Source organism: Aptenodytes patagonicus, chromosome 4, assembly GCF_965638725.1.
Source record: "Aptenodytes patagonicus chromosome 4, bAptPat1.pri.cur, whole genome shotgun sequence".
NCBI lineage: Eukaryota > Metazoa > Chordata > Aves > Sphenisciformes > Spheniscidae > Aptenodytes > Aptenodytes patagonicus.
The window spans coordinates 29647818-29668346 of record NC_134952.1 but is presented as its reverse complement, the minus strand read 5'-3'; the positions used below and the strand labels follow the sequence as shown (position 1 = coordinate 29668346).

The following is a 20529-nucleotide window of genomic DNA, read 5'->3' as shown; positions in this document are numbered from 1 at the left end:
GAGTTAGTGGTTAAATGTGCGGATAGGAGCTCGGTGGGAGGCAGGAGATGCTGGCTCTGGGCTAAGATACTGCCAATCTGCAGTAAGTGGCTCTTGCCTCTGTATGTGGTGTAGTTATTAGCCCCTGCTGCAAGACTTTGTGCCGAGAGCTGGCAGATGTTTCCTCACTCAGGATCGTGGCTTCCAGCTCTCGACGCAGCCAGGCCTTGCTGAGTGCCGTTCAAAACTGACAGCAGGGCTGGGGTTTGTGTCGGTCACCTGTGTTGAAGGACTCCTGCTGCATGAGGGTGGACCCTGCTATTTTGGAACATGCCATTCTGAAGGAGTTTTGCGTTTGCACTGCTCTTGGTTTGTTAATGGCCCTTTCTCTGCTCCATACCCTTTTTTTTTGCTTGGAACTGTATAATGTAACTGCTTTTAGCCCATGTGCCTAACATCTGTGCATGAACTAGATGGATGATCCATAAGCTAGCAACTCTGTGTATGCAGATGTTAGGAGTCTACAAGAAAAAATGCTGAAGACCAGTACAGCTGATCTTTGCTCTTGTAATAGAAGGCAAGGGATCCTTTTCTATTACCTAAATTTTTGTTTCAATATCACGTTGGATGTTGGGTCTTCCTAAATGTCCACTGCAGCTGTAAGGAGGGCTTGTAATGTCTCCACACCACTGGAACAGCTGGGTTAAATTACTGACCTGTGGTCTGTCTGTGAATATCTTTGGGAAATCAGGTAATGCGAAAACATGGGTCACTAGCAGTTGTTTTTCACAGAGTATTTTACACTACAAATCTGCAGGATGTATTGCTTGCTTTGAATTTATTTCTGCCTATAACCACAAAGCTAGCAAGTTCACTGGCTTGTAGACTTATTCTATTTGTAAAGTCCGGTGCCAGTTTGTTGAATTCAAAACCGTTTAATGGGGTGTGTGTTTGGAAGGGACAGCACATATGGCCCTACTGCTGTCTCCCTCCTGGGGCTATTTTTTGCAGTTATGGAAAGTTCAGTTTGCTTAGCATGCAAGACTTCCATATGTTCTGTGTATTGTTTATTTTATGATACCAAAATATTGTTAGTTGCCACTAAAATATTCTCGATCTAAACATTGTTTAAATTTGCCTAAAAATTAATCAAAATGTCCTGTGTGGGATGATGTGTGGTAGTTCTTATTTTGGTTGCCGATATGGTGCAAATGTTGAAAAATTATTTGGAGTTGTTTTAGGGTGGGGATAGGCATGCAAGTTGTACCCTATTCAGAAGAGCCATTTGACTGAATTAATACGTATCCTGAATCATCTCAAATTGTACCTAGTGGCTGATTAATGTGGTAAAATTGTGCGACTCTTCAATAGACTGGAGGCTAAAGGTTGTAGCAGAGAAGAGGCAGCTGAGAAGACCACCTTTGTGCTCCATTGAACTTGGGATGAGACTGGGACTTTGGAGCCCACAGAAAAACCGATAGTCTCAAGGACCCTCCTAGAGTAGCAACGTCAAATGCCTGTTTTTCAGCCTTTTATTTTTTTATAAAGAGTACATTAAAGCTATCCCCTTTCTTGTTTGGTGATTTATCATTTGAGACTGTTTCTGCAGAAGCCTGCTGCTCAAAGAGAAGGGGCAGCAGGTCCTGATCTGTTAGGACGTTGAGGTCTCGCAGGATGTGACAAACGTTAATGTGTAGGAGTGTTTCTTGTATTATTACATTTTGCTTAAAAAGTTGTAATGTCAACTGGTGATAAGGTCATCAGTTGACCTTACTGCCAGGCAACGAGGAACAGGTGAAGAAGCTTTCCACATCGCTCATTTGTATTCCCTAGTAACTCCTAACTGCGGGTATTGCTGCCTACTGTCCTGATCAATGTTTCTTTCTGTACCAGCTGGCATTGATAACAATCATCTCAGTACCTACACAGACTCTGTTGGCTTGTATAGCTTGACTCTCCTAAAAGTATGAAACCCTTTCAATACAAAATAAAATTTAACTGGTAATAGTTCTGCTTCAATAAAATGCTATGTTAGGCAACATAGTATAAGCGCTGTTAGGAAAAAAATAGCAATAGAGAAGGGAAATGGGTTTCATACAGCTAGATGACTGACCTATTGCTCCTCAGCTGCATGCAGCTTGCTAGCACTTCGCCTGCAGCTGTGGTTGTGTCAGGCAATAAGCAGCCGGGTGGGGAGAGGCAGCTCCTCAGGAGCAGTGTACCCAACATCACCGGTGTGCCGTAAGACTCAGCTGTATCTCCTGTTTCTCAGCGGACTAAGGAAATCTGTAGGAAACCACGTGCAGAACTCTCCTCAGATCTGTTCCCAGACATCTGCCAACTTTTGGGAGCATGTGTTGCAATTACCAGCCACAGGAAACCTGGGAGTCAAGAAAAGTAGCCGCTCTTGGGCTGGCGTATCCCTCAGTAGTTGCTTCCAGGAATGAACACGTGTTTGTTTTCGACTTTTTAATACAAAATTACAGATGGCACAATTGTTCTCATCAATTTAAACTTTGCTACTTTGTGGAAGTAAAAAAATTCCAGTTAGACCCAATCTGTGGATTCCTTAGTTGGAAACTCAGTGGGATTTGTCTCTGCTGCTGTTTCTTTCTTTTGAAGATCCCTGCCTCTCTGAAAATGTGAGTTGACTTACATCTCCTTGAGTGATACTTCTCACAGACACTATGGAAATACTTTCTAGTATAACTATTAACTTTGAAATGATGCATGATGTAATAGTTAAAATCCTTCAAATTTCTTTACACTCTAAATGCTGAAAGGCTGTGACATGACTACTACTTTGAGTTGTTTTACTGTCCTGTTTCGAAGCATGCTGCTGTGGGAATACAGTAGGACTAATTTTTATTCCACTTAAAAAAAAGATTAAAGCCGGTACAGAAAGGTCATGGGTGATGCACAAACTCTGTAAAAATCGAGATATAGCATTTTTGCTGAAGATGCTTTTTAAGAGCAGATCTGTACTATTCTGATCTGAATGTAGTGATGCTGGATTTGTTGGGGGTTTTTTTTGGTTTTTGTTTTTTTTTTTTTTTTGAAAGCTTAAATCTAGAACTATTTAATGGCTGGGTATCTTACCTTGAACATGTAACATTATGGCTACTGCAGTTCTTCAGAGTTAACAAAATTGAGAAGGAAAAGAAACAAGTCTAATTATGTTAGTCTATGGTAACGTTATTGCATAAATTAGTGGACATAATACAGCCAGTAAACAACATTGAAAAGAATAAATGTGATGGGAAAGACCATTCTGGACCACTTGTCTATCGAGTTAACATCAGTCAAATCAGGGATTTTAACTTTGATCTGGGATGCCCTTCTTCGTAAGCGTCCTTTTTTATGAAGCCTGTGCCTGTCCAAAGCACTCCTACTGTAGAGGTCTCTGCTGGAAGTGGCTCTTCTGTACTGCAGGTTGGCACTGTCGTACGTGTACGTGGTGGCTCGGGGGTCACCGTGGCTCGTGAACACATCTGAGCTGCTGACATCATTTCGTATTTCAAGTGGGCTAAGAAGCATGTTTCCATGGGGATCAACCTGTGTCAAGGAAGGAATGTGAATTAGACAAGTTCCTCAGCCAGCCCAAGGTGTCTCCCAGATGGACAGGTACCTTCCGGCTCTACTGCCAAAGTGCTCCTGGGGCTGCAGTGACAGTCGTGTCTTGTATAGCATCGACGGAAGTGAAAATACACTTTCCTGACTGGTGTGAAATTATCTGTTAGGTATCTAAATATCTTCCATTCTGACCCAGCTCTTGGTCTGGGACCTTTTCATTCAGTTAGTTATCTCATCCCCTATAAAGTAAAAGTTTTCTAATTTTATCGTTAACCTGGATCATGGTCTTTGTGAAATACTGAGTTTTAATGTCTGGTGACCTGACACCCAAAGCTTTCATGTACTCAAGGTGAAAAAAATATATCGCTGTCTCTGTCAATTTTATACAGTTTTAGTGCTGTAGGTTAGTTTCAAGGACAGTTTTGTAGCAATGGGTTCATCATATGAGGAACATATAGGTACATGTGAATTTTATCAGTTATTGTAATATGCTTGTGATGAGAATTAATTTTGGAGAATTACTATATTGCAGAGATGGAAATCCCTACTCCCCAGAGCATACCATTAACTTGCTCACGTGCAGATAGAATAATCCATTTTACTCAATGAAACCTCGCATTCAGTTGCATTTTTGTATGTTGGTACCAGAAGCAGTTGTTTCAAATATGTTTATCACTTGCTTTATTTATGCTGTTAGTTAGTCACGGCACTGTTTTAAGTACCTGAACAAAGAACTGGAAACTGCAACTGGTATGTACATGTCTGGTGCAAACAATATATATATATTAATATAAAATATTTTAATATCATTACCTTTTTTATATATGAATGTAATTAACCATGAATGGCTGCATTACTACAAAGTGTTTACCACAGAACCACAGAATCATTTAGGCTGGAAAGGACCTTTAAGATCATCGAGTCCAACCGTTAACCTAGCACTGCCAAGTCCACCACTAAACCATGTCCCTAAGCACCACATCTACATGTCTTTTAAATACCTCCAGGGATGGGGACTCAACCTTTTCACTCATCTTTATTTTTCTACATGTTTGTAGTAAAACCTCTTTTAGGAAAAGTTTTTTGGTGTTTCCAGGATGACTCCTGACTTCTCCATAAAGACTTCCTAGATGGTTCAAATTCCCAGATATTTAAACATCCACTGTAGCTCATATGAGGGAAATACACATCAGGACACAGACCTCTTAAGTGAAACTTCAAAGACTTCGCCTTGAGGCTTGAGTATTAAAATTGTTTTTTGTAAACTGTGGCGTTTGACCTACCTCAAATATATTACAATCTCTACCATGGCTGTCTGGGGATGCCTTTATACGAAGGAAAAAAAAAATTACTTATTGACAATATCTAGTCTTGTGAAGCACCAGTGGTATGCAATGCTTTGTTTGCACTCTGAGCTTTATATTTTTAGCAAGATATAGCAGAGCTAGGAAATGGTATAATAATCTGCAGCACGTTTGAAGTATGTTCAAGAAAAAACTCCAAGCAGAGGACACGGTGAAATCCAGTCTCTGGGGGCTGCCGCAGAGGAAAGCTGGAAGCCAGAGAAAGCCTCGGTTCCACCTGGCAGCGTGGAAGATGTTCCTTCCCTTTGCCGGAAGGAGAAAACGTTGCATGATGACTGCTGGCGTATTTATGCTGTGCCAGACTAAGCACTTACTAACTGAAAACAAAGAAGTGAAGGGGCTATTTGTACAAAAGCCACCCAGGAGAGCTGTGGGGAAAAAAAGTCTTCTAAATGGAGTAATAAGTCACCACAGATAGAAAATGCAGTAGTCAGGTTTAGCAACTGATTCCGTACACTCTGAAATGAGCATTCAGTGGGAACATCCCAGTTCCCACCACTGTTTTGGTGGGAAAAGCTCATATTCTGGGTTAGAGAGGCCAGCTGGTCACAAACCAGTATGGTGTTTGCAATCTGTACTTGAGATATGGGCTACCCAGTTTATACTTGTTAGGCCAAGTCTTCAGATTTAAGCAGAAGGAAGATCTAAGCTAGGGTTTCCTACTATCCAGAGGACTGCCATAACTATGGGACTATTCATTACTCCTAAGTTCTGACATTCTCTGTGCAAAAAGCAATGACCTCAGAGTTGTCTCCATGTAAAAAGAGAATTTTTTTTTAATTCTCAGTTTTGATAAGTCAACCTTTTCTTCCCAGTTTTATGAAATAGCTCTTTGAGCTGTCTTTGACTACATAATCTAAAGTTTAAGCTAATTGACTTTAGTGTTATAATAGTAGTAACAGTAGTGCAAGCATCATTAAGCAGTTATTATGGCTCCTCTTTTGTGAAGACAACTCATAACTGCCTACAATCTAAAGTGGTTCATAGGGATGTTTCTTAAACTAATATGCCCTGACAGTTTATTATAAGCCAAGCAGCGTATGAATTCCTGCTTTAAGTGTTATGAACGAACCTGTTATATTTTAAAATGAGTTTTATTTAAATCATTTTAGGCAGGATGATTTGTATACGTCATGAAGCAATTCAGTCTTTGAATTGCAGTCTTTGCAATTCAGAGCAAAGGGCCTTAAACTGATCTTGAATAAATCAGCTCAGAGAAGTATAAAAGCTCTTCTTATGTACCTGGGTCAAATTCTCTGCTTGTGCAACATGAAGCTGGACTAATAGTTAATTTCCCACATTGTTAAGAACCCTTTCAGAATTTATTGAAGTTCACTCCACAATATTCTTAAAACTTGTGCAGCTGAGGAGTTACTGAAGCATAGGAGTTCTACAAATTCCCGTAGAAATCTGGAAAACATACAAATTGTTAAGGGATCCCCAAAAGAGACTTGTTGTTAGTTTTTTTTATGTTAATGTTAGAATGAATTAACAGCAAATATGTGCACAGTAAAAGCTGTAAATTTTCTGTCTTAAAATCTTTTCTCCCTTACTTAATATGAGGTTACCTGGGGCTTGCTGATGGTCCTGTGCTGTAGGAAGCCTGTGCATTAGAAACAGCTAGCAGGCTTTAAGTAATTCCACCCCATGTCTCAGTGAGGAGGCTCTTTCCCCACATCAGGTACGTACTGCAGTTTTACACAGTCTTTGACACATTTGCATCAGATGGCATGACAAAAAATGGGAATGGAAGAGACAAGGCTCTGTCTAGTCAGTTTTCTGGCCCACTAGCTGGCTGCCTGCTTAGGAGTAGAGTATCTTAGTCCCATCCTTAGGTAGGAAAGATTAGCCATATCAAGCCCAGAGTAGTTCTTGGATATAACACATTTATCCTTTCAAATACCACCTTGTTGTTCTTTAAACAGAATGCCCTATATTTTATTACATAAACTGACCATTGCTCAGGCAAAAACAGGATTTCTTGCTTACAGATATTCTGAGCCTAAATGTGTGTTTGCATCAACATATACACTTTGCCTTGTTTGTACAACGCATAAATTTTGCCTAAAGTTGTAGAAAGCTGAAGAATTGTTATTTTTTTTGTCTTTTGAACATACCATGAAGAATATGTGAGGAGGATGTCAAAGCATCTAAAGCTGACGTTGTGTTAGTCATCTGGTATAATTATCAAAGTCTAAATATTCTTCAGAAGCATGTGTATGGTGATGCTTCTTGTAATGAGATTTGTATCTATATTGAGTGTGTATCTACATTGAGTTTATAGATTTTTAATTCTTCGTTTGCACTGGAACTACCTAAAGCCTAAATCAGCACAGGTACATATATATGAATCTTCATCAGTGATGGAAAAGCCTTGATGTGTGCTCAGAAAACATTGTAAAAAGTAATAATAATCTGGCTTGTATGTTTACTTAGAAAATGAGTTTCCTGCTTAGGAACATCAAACAATATTGTGTAAGTCTAAAATAGTTAAAGTAATAAAAAAACCCCAAAACAACAGTCCTGTGTTGACCACATAAAAAGTAGCCAGTCAGTTCTAGAGGAAGAGCATGTTGGCATTCCTTGACAGAGGATGGGTCTCAAATGCTTAGTGTTGTCTGGAATGGGTTTTTCCCTACCTACTTTTTTTACGATAACTGTTGGGAGAAAAAAGGTAAGAACTTTTGTTTTGTCTCAATACAAAAACATCTTTTCTTTCTCTTAAGATGAAAGATTCAGGGCCACGTTACTCATACAAACTATCTTGTTGGAACAAATGCAGCAGTGTTATCACAATCTGATCTGCAAAGAAACAGGTTATGCTCAGCAGGGATATACTTATTCAGCTGTGGATTTACTTGAATGTTAAGGTAGTTGTGTGGTTATGTGCTCCCTCCTCTTTCTCCTTCCAGTAGCCACTGTACTGGAAAATTGTATGTTTTCCTTGGAGTCTGTGGCTGGTCTCTGGCTTTCCATCCCAGGTGTTTTGTGGTTCACAGAAGGTTTGAAAGGAAGGTGTGATACTGTGCAGAACTGGGGAGCAAGAGACCATCTATCACCTGCCTTGTGTTGCCATTTATGAACCCCTTGATGGCTCAGCCCCTTTCCCACTCACATTATGATTGCATCCTACCTCTTCCTTATGCTTAAGAGACATCGTCTGTGTAATGATTATTCACATTGTAACTGTCTGGGGAAACAGCAGCAGCTGCATGCATAGACTATCTAAATATTTTCTTGCTGGGTAGTTTGTCCTATTTATCCATAATTACAGTGGTTTCCTCAGTGACATCTAGCTTCGACAAATGGACAAGGAGATATAAACAGTCTTTATGCTTTATTTAGAGAAACAGAAAGCTTGTTTACTACAAATTAATATTTTTTTGCATATTAAAGATTAAAATGGCATAAACTGTGAAACTGGAGGCTTTATTTCCACCTTCTTCAGTCTGTAGAGCAAGGAACAGCCACAGATGAAACAGCAGTATGGTTTCATTTTCCATCTGGTCTTCTCTATACTGTGTTGATATCGTGGTCAGTTTGCTGAGTGTTGCTCACGTCTAACGCTTTTGTTATCTGGTGAAGGAATTTGAACTCTTTTAGTCATGGGAGTTGTATGTCAGATGGGAATGAGCAATATCTTCACCTGGCACAAAGAGAGGAAGCACTGTTACATATCTTCTATTGGCTATAGGTCCCTGTATGGATAAGTGGTATGGGTCAAGAGTAAAAGGGGAAAAAATATCCTATAGCTGTATATACTTACAGCTGTACTTCTTTTGTGCTCCAAAAAAACTTTCCCCTGCTGTGGTAGAGACATCATAATAACAGTGAAAAATCTCAAAACATGATGGAGAGAGGCTGGGAGTTGTCTTCAATAGAGATCACATAACCTTACTGTGTCCCACTGCTCCAGTCATGTGCATTCTTCCTGCTGAAGACAGAAATATGGCTGTTGGACATCAGCATTTCCATGCTGAGTGAAATGAATGCTCACAAGGTCCCACATCAATGTGTCTCCAGTGGGATAACAAAATCCACACACGTGTGTGTCTATGTGTATGTGTATATATATATGTATCTAAAATCACAAACTTGCGCTGTACAGGCAGAAAGCAGTTTGTTCACTTAAAGCATTCTCAGTCTCCGAATGAAATTGCAGTCTAAAGTGTGAACACTTACAAATCCTGGTACAAAGCCTGTATGCCCTCTGTTTTCTGTCAGAAAAATGCTGGTGTATGCACGTGCTGCTCTGAAAAGTTCAAGTGTGGTTGTAAATACTTTCCATCCTATTCTGAGTACTGGTCTCAGCGTAATCTTTGCCAGTGTAACATTTAGACAAAAGCTTTTAGTCATGAATTAGGACTTTTTGTTAGTTAAGCAAACTCTCCAAATATGTAGGAAAAAGAGCTTACCTTCACTCTTATCCTTTACACTTTCTCATCCTTTACTCAGTTCAGTGCACTGGGGGCCACGTAGCCAAGGCTGACCTCTGAAGAAGTGTTGCTTCCTTCTTCATCATGAACCCTTGCTGTGCTTCTTCTCACCTAGGCTGGGTTATCTCAGGAGCTGTTGAGGTGGCTGGTCAGAGCTTGTGGGTTTTGCTGGGTTTTTTCCCTTCCCTATCTTCCGTAGAAATAGACAGACAGTGTCTGCGCACAACAATCTGTAATGGGATGGCTTATCTCCTCTGCTCTGTGGAGGACAATACTTTGCGGGACCTTGGAGACTGCCTGAACTGAATTTGTGCACCCACTGTAATAAAGCATCTCCTACACATTGGGACAGGAGGTGAATGCGGGTAAGGACTTTTAGTGCTCAGGAGTTCACTGAGACTGAGGACATGAGGACTCTGTTAATGATGTTTAGATGTAGTGGTGTGGCTGCTGGGACACAAGACACACAACTCTAATATTATAATATTAGAACTAATAAAATATCACAGAGTTTCTGAAATGCACTTCCTGATATGTATGTGAAATTGCAACCGTCCATCAAGCTAAAGTCGTACCTGTTAAGAGTTTTATGTGTCGATCTCATTCTTCAAGCTGAACAGAGGGCTCAAATATAGTTTTGTCCAAATGTTATCACCTCAGGCCACAACAGTACAGAAGTTTATAGGACAGTCTGGGTAAGATCTCATTAATACTTGGATGTAATATATTGTAAGAAAAGCAGAGAACAGAAGAAAATTTTTGGCTCATTAGGATATGTATTTTCCTCTGAGTCAGACTGGGCCAAATACACCTGAGGGAAGTGTTTATTTCTGAAAAACTGGGAAAAAATGGAACATGTTTATAGAAGTTTGCAAGTGCTCAGTGATGTACTGCTAAATTAAACTTTTCCCTGTTAAAAAAATGTCCATAGTATTACTTCCTTGAGTTTGTCTGGCTTGTTTTTTAAGAGGGGGTAGCTGTGGTCTGCTTGAATTTAGCCTGAGGGAAAAATCCTGACAGTTGTGAAAGCTGTTATAACCTAGCAGCATCCTCCTTGCGTTTCTGGAAGCTCAGTGGTGTGGGCTTCATTCAGGACTCACTGAAGCAACAGTGTCTGTCTTTGCTTTCTATTTTTTGTGAAGTTTCTGTGTGTAAAGAGGAACTATATAATAAACATTTCTTCTATACCACCTTCTATAGCAAAGAAATACACAGTTGAAATGGTAAATGTTTAACTTCCTTGTACCCCTTGTATTTCTTCTGTGCTGCAAAGAAATGCTTGTTTTGAATATTCATTTGCATTTTCTGTAGTTTCTTCCTCTGTTTTCAGTTGAAGACGGAACAAACCGTATGTTGCTGTAACCTCCTTAAAATATGACTTTTCTCTAGACAATCTTAAATGCTTTTGCATGTGTGTTCAGACTGCATTTATCTCTATCATCATATACATCAACATTGTCACAGCAGAAATAACATTTGAAAAGTTAGCTTGAACATTTTACCTGGACTCTATTTGTTTCCAGCCTGCTCTTCTCGCCTGTAGCATGTCCTGCCCTGCCTGCTGCCTTTTTTTGACGTTGGGGTCCTTTCCCAAAGAATATGTAGTTTACAAAGGCATATTCCAGCAAGGCCAGGAACACAAACACAAAGCATCCCATCAGGTAAATATCTATTGCCTTGACATAGGGAATCTTTGGCAAGGTCTCCCTGAGGTGGGTGCTGATGGTGGTCATGGTCAGCACAGTTGTGATTCCTGCGAAAGGAAGAAAGAGACATTGACTAACAAGACAGGGAAGGAGATCTGAGCGTGAAAGGCATAATGGCAGCATTGTCCAGCTACCATGCACTTCTCACGCAGATGGCTTAATTATGTGATCAGATTCTTAACAGCCAAGGGAATGCGTTTTGCAGGACTGGAAAGGAAGATATCCTTGCAGGCCTGCTGGTGGCACCTTCCTTGGCTTTCCATGCAACGGAGGGTGAAAGAAATAGCCTTCAAAAGCCCAGGCTATCTTGGTACACCTTGCCTTAATTTTTACAATAATTCAGCTAGGGAACGTGGTGTTAGCTGACCTGGATAGCAAAGAGTTGATCACCGTTCTTTCTATGTGAGGAAATACTTCTCACTTTATTTACAGCAGTAGCCCTGCTTGACCCCGTAGGGTGGCTTGCATTGCTCTGGGGAACTGGAATAAGTATCTAGCTTTTGACTGAAAACAGAGGATTGAAAGGAGAAAGGGAAGCTGTGTGATAAAGTCATCTTTGATGAAGAGAAAGTGATATATATGCTTGTACCAAAACAGCTTTTCCTGTTAAAGGGGTGCCTGCAAGTAAAGCATTTCCATCTCATTGTGTTATCCATCACTGCATGATTCTTTCTTTTTTTGTGTGCGTGTGTTTTGTTTTAGCTGGATGAAATTATCTTTTAGTCTGCTTTAATCACAGGTCATTAATGCATCTAGATAATAGCTCTAGGCACAGGTGTAATGAGTTGAATTTACAGAGAGGTGGGACAAAATAGAGGTGGGACAAAATGGCTTTCTGGCATTAGCATTTGAAAAGCATATCTGCCTTAAAGCGCAGATGGTGGCAGAAGATCTTGGTTCTTATGGAAAGTTGTAGGAAGGAACATGGTACGGGAAATAACAAACTATGTAGGTAAAACAGGTTTATTTGGTGTAAGCTGGTATATCTCCACTGATGTCAGTAGGATCTTGTGTATTCATTCCAGCCACACATCTGGCCTGAGAGGACGCTTTTTAACATCAATGAAATGTTGTTGCAGCACAGTGTAGATACCCTTAGATACCTGAATTAGACCTTTACGCTTCAGTTTGGAAGCAAGATACTTTTGGCCTGATCCAAAGACCATTATGGCAACTGGAAGTCAGTCAGGATCCCAACCTGACTGCAGAGCAAGGACTTCAGATGTAGGCAAGGTGACACCTGCCTGCCTTCCTGACAACGAAGACCCTACACTGCATGTCTAAGATCACAATTAATGCTGCTGCAATCAGCTGTATGGATTTGGTACTACTTGCATTCAAAGGCAACGAGTATCTATGTAGTTCAGTGATTTTGAAAAGAAGTTACCTAGAGCAACTCTGGCTGCAGAGGCATCATAATTGATCCAAAAAGATACCCACGACAGAATTGTGATCAGCGTGGAAGGCATATAGGTTTGCAAAATGAAGTATCCAATATTTCTTTTAAGCCGGAAGCTAAGTGATAGTCGAGGATATGCTCCTGAAAGAAAGAAGTCATATAATGACTAATGCCTAACAAAAGTTAGACACTGATATTTCTGGGTTGGGGAAGAGGGGGAGCTTTTTTAACTAGCCAGTGCTTACCTGTTGTAAATTCCACTCTCTTTGATACCATCTTATAATCAACGATAGAAAATTGGGGGAGCTCGATGTTATTAACTCCCGTTACTGCCGACTCTCCTCCATTCCAGTAAAATTCAATATCATCAGTAGTGTATCCATCTGAAACAGAGGCACAATTTGATTATTGATTTTTCTTTTTGTTTTATTACTTGGCTTAAACAGTTGCGGTTGAAGTGGAGGGAGCTGCCGTTAATCAGGAGTTCAGCCTTCTGTTGTGTGACATTTCTGTTATACAGAAGCCACGTAGCCTCCTCTGTACACAGAGGAGGCTTCTAGGTGTGGAATGGGAGAAGACAGAAAACAAGGACAGAATTTAAGATTAAAGATCAATTTTTAGCTAGCCCTAATACTACTACTTTTTGTTCAGGCTTGAGTTGCTCAGTTTACCAACAGGCTGATATAACATCAGCAAAACTTTTAAACTCTCTAGGAGGAGCTCTGACAGTAAAACCAGGTTCAGTTGCCAGCTTTGCATTTGATTTCCTATGCAGGCTGTGACAAAATACAGAGTTCGGAGCCAGTGGAGGCAAAGATGATTCTAGAAGAATTCAGGTGCCTGTACTCTAACCTGACAATGTCTGTTGGAGCTGTAGGTATCCCTTTGATATTCATGCAGCATTTTATATTTTAATTAGACCATGCCATCTTTGATCTTCTGTTATCACAGAACTATTTCCTATTGACTTCAAAACTAGCATGTTTCTTCTCTTTCCTTTTAACAGTGATGTTGATTATTTACCATTTAATTAAAAATTAAGTTGCCATTCTACCACTGGGAATGTTAACATTATTGTTACCATTTTCAGAAACATTTTGATTAAACTCAAAAATGACTGAGTTTCAAAAAAATCTCACAATTGATGACATTTTTTAACTAATATTTAAACTGGTTCCAATTTATTGCATTTTACTACTTTCTCCAGATATCTACCAAAGGCGAGAACAACATCTCATCTATTTTTAGACTTTTCCTTCAGGTGTTAGATTTAATCAGGTTTAACTCATATAACACAGATCAAATAAAAACATGTGTTTGAACTCAAAGCTTTAGAGAACTTGACAGTAGTTTTGCCAGCTGAACCAACCATAGCATCAGAAGCCTCTACAGTGTTAGGAACTTATCCTTTCGTATGCACCAGTAATGCAGTTTCTAGCTAGGGACATTAGTCCTGAGACGTCTTTTCTTATGATAGTGCCTGGTAATAACCTCATCTCTGGAAGGCTGACCGCATGCAGAACGGGTCCGTAGTTTCCCTGGTGACAATCAGAGAAGCTCTCACAACTTGCTGCCGGGCTCAAGGGACTGCTTGGAAAGTCTGCAGTTATTGAACAGCTATCTTTTGATGCAAACACACAGTGACGGGCCGAACAAGGTTAAGTGGTCACATATCTTATTTGTGAACTGCTCAGTGCCATGGTTTGCTAACTATCTGAATTGCTCTTGAAACTGTACTAACCTGTGCAATATGGATTGCTGCTGTTTGCTTAAAACTTCTGCGCTTCCCATTACTTATGCTATTTTTTTTTAAATGAACCACCCCGGGGTTGTCACACAGGGCTCTCTGCATGGCTGGTTTTCATGCCTTCCAGTTAGGAGCCAAGAGCTTTTCATTGACTTCAGTAGCTGCTTTAAAGGCATTGCACACAAACCACAGGGCCAACATGAGCCACATGTAGGATGTAATACAGAATGATTGAAGAAGGGAATGAAGACTGCTAAGTCTGTTTAAAAGGCCAAGACTAAGACTGTCAGGGAAGCATTAACTTCATTTTCTTGCAAATCTGTATTATAAAAAAGTCTCTCTTGAAAGTCTTCCCTTTTTAAATAAGATGCAGCAAAATAGAGGAAATGGTAAGCTGTCACCTCATACTGAAAGGGTATTGATTATCTGTAGACCTGACACCATACAAACATCCTTTACATGAGGTAGCAGTCATAGCCATTTCTTTGTCTTTAGGGGCTAGAATTAGAAAGAAGAAAGGTGCAGCACTACCCAGAAGTTTCACCGGTACTTGCTGCAAAGTCCCAGGTGAAGGTTTAGGTGTGAGAATCCTGGATTCTGCTTCAGGGTTTGGAAGAAAACGGTGAACCTGATTCTTCTGTTCTGTGCCATCATCAGCTGGGGCCCTTTTCACACCCCTCTCTCCAGTTTTGCTCCAATTGTTCTGCTTCCTCGGCCGGTGCACGCTGGGACCCAGGGCAGAGAAAAGAACAGTTTCCAGTGCTCAGCAAATCTTGACTTTATTCACTGTCTCCTTAAGCAGCCTCTGCCAGCCTCTCTGCAGTTTCTCCACCTTCTTGACAAAAGAGTGAATCGTTTGGGCACCTTACTGCAGATAAAATTCCCTTCCCCAAAGGAGAATTATTGTAGATTTAGTTGTTAAAACCAAACTGGCACCAGATAGACACGTGGGATATCACAGGGCAGATTTCAAAAGGAAAACAGGCACACTTTCCTACAGAAGGATCGCACCATGTTATTGGTACATGGTGCCAATGGTGATGCTGGACCTTTGCAAAAACAGATTACGGGAGTTTTGTGATGTAGGCAAATGTGTTTTTCATGAGTCTTGGAAAGGTTTCTATGGCTACTAAATGAAAGGTAGAACTACAAGGTTATAAAGTCGATTGACCAAAAGCAAGAACCTTGCATGGAAGATTTCAGCTGATGACAAGCCATCACTGCTGGCAGGCCATGTCTTTAACTCTTACAAACTTAAAAATTGCTTCCAAATACTACAAAAAATGGATCTAGTGTGAGCTACTGCTGTTTCTGATATGCTGATTTGTTCCTTGAATTTACTCTGGTTAAAGCTGGGGGAAATTATGAGAAAGGGATAGTCATGTTTTTCAGTCAGGAGCATTCACATTTGTTAGCTCTCTTTTTAGAAGAGTAGTTGAGCAGGAACATCTTCCTATGGTTTTGTATAGAGAGAACCTCAGTACAATCATGATTGCCGTGACAGTCATTGTAATAACTCTGCTAGACACTAACAAGGTGTAAAGTCTCCCCAGGCAGTCCGTTCCCTGGCGTGATACGATTTTTGTTGTTTGATGCCCTTCATTACGTGCTTCGCACATTGTTCTAGGTGTGCGAGAAGCGTTGCTTTCATGGCTGACGATGACTCAGGGATGCAGGGCTTGGAGGCTCCACAGGCGTTGACGTGGCTTTTCGCTTTCCAAACTAGCAAACTCGGGAGGACCATAGCCGGCTGCAGTTTAAAGGCTGGAACCGATCTCAGCTCTGAACAGAGCTGGCAGAGGACAGATCACTCCTCCTTTTCGAAGTGGATGGCGCCTTCAAGTGAGGAGCGGCAGTGATGTAAATTAAGAAACGTTCGGTTTGGCGCCCCCGGCCCCGCCTGTCCGCCCCCCCCCGCCCGGCGGCGCGGCGCAGCGCGGCCGAGAGGCCACGGGGGGGCGCCCGCGCTCCGCGGCGGCGGCCGGGCCGGAGCGCTGCCCGTCGCCCCCAGCCCGCCGCCGGCCGCCCCCAGCCCTCCTTCGGGCCTCGGCACGGCGGCAGCCTGGCTCGCCGGGCCCGAAACGTGCGGTCCCGAAGGGGTTACGCCTGTTGCTGAATTTGGCCAGGACAGCAACCAGCATACGTCTGAGGAGAGCCGGGTTTTGGGGTGGTGATATGCTTAATGTCAGCCACTGTCTTTAATGGCCGGACTTCCTACAGAGGGTGCGTTGGGATTTAAACACATTTGCTCAATACTTCTGGAGCAAACATGGCTTCATTTCTGGGCTGACATCCCTAGCAGTCTAGCCCACTTAATCAAACAAATTCCCCAGGATTTCTGTGTGTGCTTTTGTTGACCTAAATAATAAGTGATTGCTAAGATTTTTTTTTTTTATTAGTAAAGCTCCCATGAAAATTGAGCTATTTAAGCCTTTGTTTGCTTGCTAGACTCTTTTCCAGCTTCAAAACCACTAAAATATGTTTAATTGCCCAGCTCCAGATACTAAACTTCTGCTTCCTAGAAAATAATGTCTAGAAATGATAATAACAGTCCTTGATGTGCCAACACTTTTTTTTTGTTTTGGGTTTTTTTTTTTTTGTTTGTTTTTTTGCTTCTAGACCAGCAGCTGAGAGTTTAAGTGAGAACACTTTGGCAGAATTACCACAGATCTAAAAAGTAACTAGATTCAAGCACGGCAAGAAATAGGTTAAGTATAAATCTTGCTGTTCACAGACAAAAATATTTTGGAAATGTTGCTGACATTGTGATATAGCTGAGGTTAACAGTGTATTAGATGTTAATGTCACCAGGCTGTTTTATTTTCCACCGCAGCCCTTACCATTTCAAATACCTCTGGGATAAATAAAGATCTGTATTACATTAACTTAACAAATAAAGTCGTGGTGCTACTATTATTACCACTTCCACAGAGATGTCCAAATGGAGCCCCTTTTTCCTTCTGATTCTCCAGGGTAGGCAGCTCCAAAATGCGCAGCAACAGGGTCTCTGCCTTAGGGATCTGCGTCTAAATAGGGCATTTCAAAAGAATATTTCCACTCTGCGTGCCCCAAATCATTTGGCCTTGTGTAAGGACATGACGCTAGAACCCAGCCTTCTTCCATCACTACTGGATCATCCCTTTCCTAACAACTCAGTCTTCGTTGCTGAATGTATTCTTACAGTATAATTTTTCTTGTTTCACATAGTTATTATTTCTATGACTCTATTCAAACAAGAAGATAAAGCATTTCTTCCGCACACCACCGAGGCAAATTTATTGTACTATTTCAGCTTAAACCCGACATGTGAAGGGGGCACCACAGATCTGAAGATGTGTTTTGGAAAGCGATGTCACTAGTTAACATTAAGGTTGGTAGAATTGCTTGAAAAGGCTCCCTGCCACCTGTGTTAGAGTGGGTGTTTTTATCTGTACGTGACTTTTTTTTCACTGAGAAATACTTTCTATAGGCAGATGGCAGATTGTAACTGGGGATATGAGTCAGAATTTAGCCTAAGCAATACTGACCCAAATGAAAACTTGGTTAGACTGCTGGAGTACTACAAATTGTCAGTTATTTAAGAAGGTTTCTCAAATAAAAATGAATTTAACATATGGAGCAATCTGTTCCATCCCAGTTGGAGACATCACTTCCTATCCATTAGAAGCAGAAAATAAATGTTATTACAGCATAAAGCCACTCTTGCAACATCCTAATCTAGTTCAGAGAGTGAATTATAAACTTGTGTTACTGCGCAAACACTTTTAATATTGGTTCATTGTTACTTGTTATCATTTTTTGCCCCTCTAACTCTTTAAATCTCATTTGCCAGTGAGACTTGATACGAGGTTGAAAGTCCTTTGGGAGAGGAATTGTTTGGTTTTGCTTAATATCTCTTCAATGGCTAACACAGCAGGACTTCTCAGTATCACTGTCATCTCAATAGATGGAAACATAGAAGGTTTCTGGCTAAGTAGTCAGACTTGTACCGAAAATGCCTTACTGGTTTTTTTGTCTTCTTCTACTGGATTATGCCAGTGATGTCAAAGGACCTACTGAGCCTAAAATAAATATAATGCAGTGCACAATCAGAAATACACATTAATAATTTCTACCTAGTATGGCTTTCATGTGCAAGAGTACCTCTTATAAGGCGTAGTGGTATTTTTTTTTTTTTTCCCTGTTCACTAGTAAGAGTTTCACTCTCATTACCTATAAAAAAAACAAACCAAGGAATTATTAGGAAAGGAAAGGCGAGCAAATGCAAAATTCTTTGTTTGCATTTTCATATGCTTTCCAATTCATGTTGTGCTATATCTTGACTATTATATGCAGTTCTCTTTCTTTCTCAAAAATAGCTGTACTAAGTTGGCTACAAAGAAGGGCCACTGAGATGATTAAGGATAGACTTGCTTCCATTGAAAGAAGGACTGACTGAGTCACGATTCTTCAGCCTGGAGGTAAGGGGGCTGAGGGAATGGTCTGACCGAAGTCCGTAAGATCCTAAGTTATCATGGTGAGCTTGAACAGGACATGATTATTCACAATCCCTCACACTTCCAGACCAAGAAAGCAACAAATAGTATGCTTAGTGGCTAATTTGAAAGAAATAAAGGGTAATACAATGTACAGCTAAATTGCAGAACTCATTGCACAAGGTGACACGAGTATCAGAAGTTTATGCTTGTTCAGAAGCTATCATACATATACAGAATAAAAATCTATCCAGGTTATTAAACACAATGATACTATTTCTGACTTGAGGTAGCAAAGTGCAGAACACTTACTGGAGGACTTTACTGGGGAAATATCAGCATGTATATCCTATGCTCTGTTCTAGCTTCATAGATGTGTGCTGCTGGCCGCTGTCAGAGACAAGATGATGGGTGAGATAGACGTTCGATTTGAGACAGCACAGGAGTTAAGGGTCTGACATGTTCCACTGCAGCCAGATTTGCCCGTCTCATGTCTTTCACCTTTACAACTCATATTTTTACTTCATCGCTGGAATGATGATTTTTAGCCTGATTTTGAGAGCCTCTGACTCTACACGTCTTTGTGTAATTCCTGTAAATTAAATTGCAATTAGGAAACCTTGTTCATGCCCACGCATTTTGTGTAATAATAAGCAACCTGCCCATAGTAACGCAGTGGCCAAAATGTCACTGAAAACTCAGACGTCTCTTATATGCAAATGTTTAGAGAGTAGTGCCAGTGATTTAACTTTGGACTTGAGACATTTTGATGACCTGTTGTCTCAAAATTAGCAGCAATGACACTGCTTTTTTAACTTTTTTAACAAAGCAAGTGTGCAGTATGTGCTCCTGACTGGTGTCTTCTTGTGCAGACTAGATACTTGTGTAATTGTACATGTAACGTACAGATGCACAACTGCTATTAACAGATCAGCCCTGATAAGTATGGCCATCATACATTAGTTTCTACAGACCTTTAGCTAGTTTCTCATCTTACAATCTAGTTTGAGTGGCTCTGAAACATGAAGTTTTGAAATGGTACTTTAGTTACTTCGGTAGTTACAACTGCTGAGGATCTGTTTGTTCAACTGCTTCCATGTTTCTTACTTCTTTGCCTGAATCCTCTCCTCCCATGGGGTTGAAACCAGCACAGTTCTGAAGTCACGCCGTCGTGTTCTTGTCTAAAGGCTAGTCAACAGCGATCAGGACAGAGGCTATGCATGAGGAGATTAACCCCAATAGTTTCCTTGCCTTGTGTCCAGGTTCACTTGCTGCTGGTACCAGACTGTCCTTGAGTGTTCGGAGCTGGGAAGAGAGGGGTTGTTTCCTTCCAGTAGCAAGTGTCAGAAATCCCAGTCGTCTTCTCTTGCTTTCGTTCTGAGACGGCTTTTTCCTGAATCTGTTTTGAGCTTTCTCCTTTTTCTTTCTTCCCTTTCTTCTCCTTTTGAATGGACACTTATACTGGATACAAGCTGTATCTCAATCTGCAGAAAGTTGAACCAAAGCTCCTGACCTCTTCTGGTGAGGTTTGCTTGCTTTTTTTTCCCCTCTTCCTTTTTTTCCTCTACCCTTCATTCCCCCCTGGTTTGATGAGGAGGGAAAAAATCAATTTTCAGGAGCAGCAAAATGCAGACCACAAATTGTTTCTACTCCAATCCGGGCAGCACAGGCTGGGAGTGCCTGACTTGGGATGAGAGACTTCAGCGTGTCGAGAGAGACCTGACCTTTCCTGGAAGCCAAGTGTTGCAGTCCCTCACCTCTTTTGCTAACTCAAAGGACTTCCACACCTTCACATGAACCAGACTAAGGTGACTTGCTTGCAGTGCTGTCAGGAGGACGTTTTATGTAGA

General features: G+C 40.9%; 1 protein-coding gene across 3 annotated transcripts in view; it reads right to left on the bottom strand.

Annotated features, from left to right (window-relative positions):
• Positions 1 to 2373: 2373 nt before the first annotated feature.
• GABRB1 (gamma-aminobutyric acid type A receptor subunit beta1) overlaps positions 2374 to 20529 on the bottom strand; it is a 143954-nt gene continuing 125798 nt past the window's right edge. The window contains exons 6-10 of one of the 3 annotated variants that reach the window (XR_012995169.1): positions 12703 to 12840; positions 12446 to 12598; positions 9332 to 11105; positions 8683 to 8850; positions 8241 to 8562 (exon numbers count right to left, since the gene is read on the bottom strand). Coding sequence is in view for 1 of the 3 variants with exons in the window: in XM_076336199.1 (XP_076192314.1) it covers positions 3187 to 3534; positions 10855 to 11105; positions 12446 to 12598; positions 12703 to 12840 (890 nt within the window). In the remaining 2 variants the exon portion in view is untranslated. Of the gene's footprint in view, positions 3535 to 8240; positions 8563 to 8682; positions 8851 to 9331; positions 11106 to 12445; positions 12599 to 12702; positions 12841 to 20529 lie in introns of those variants that run through there. The other 2 variants (XR_012995170.1, XM_076336199.1) reach the window with 2 other exon arrangements.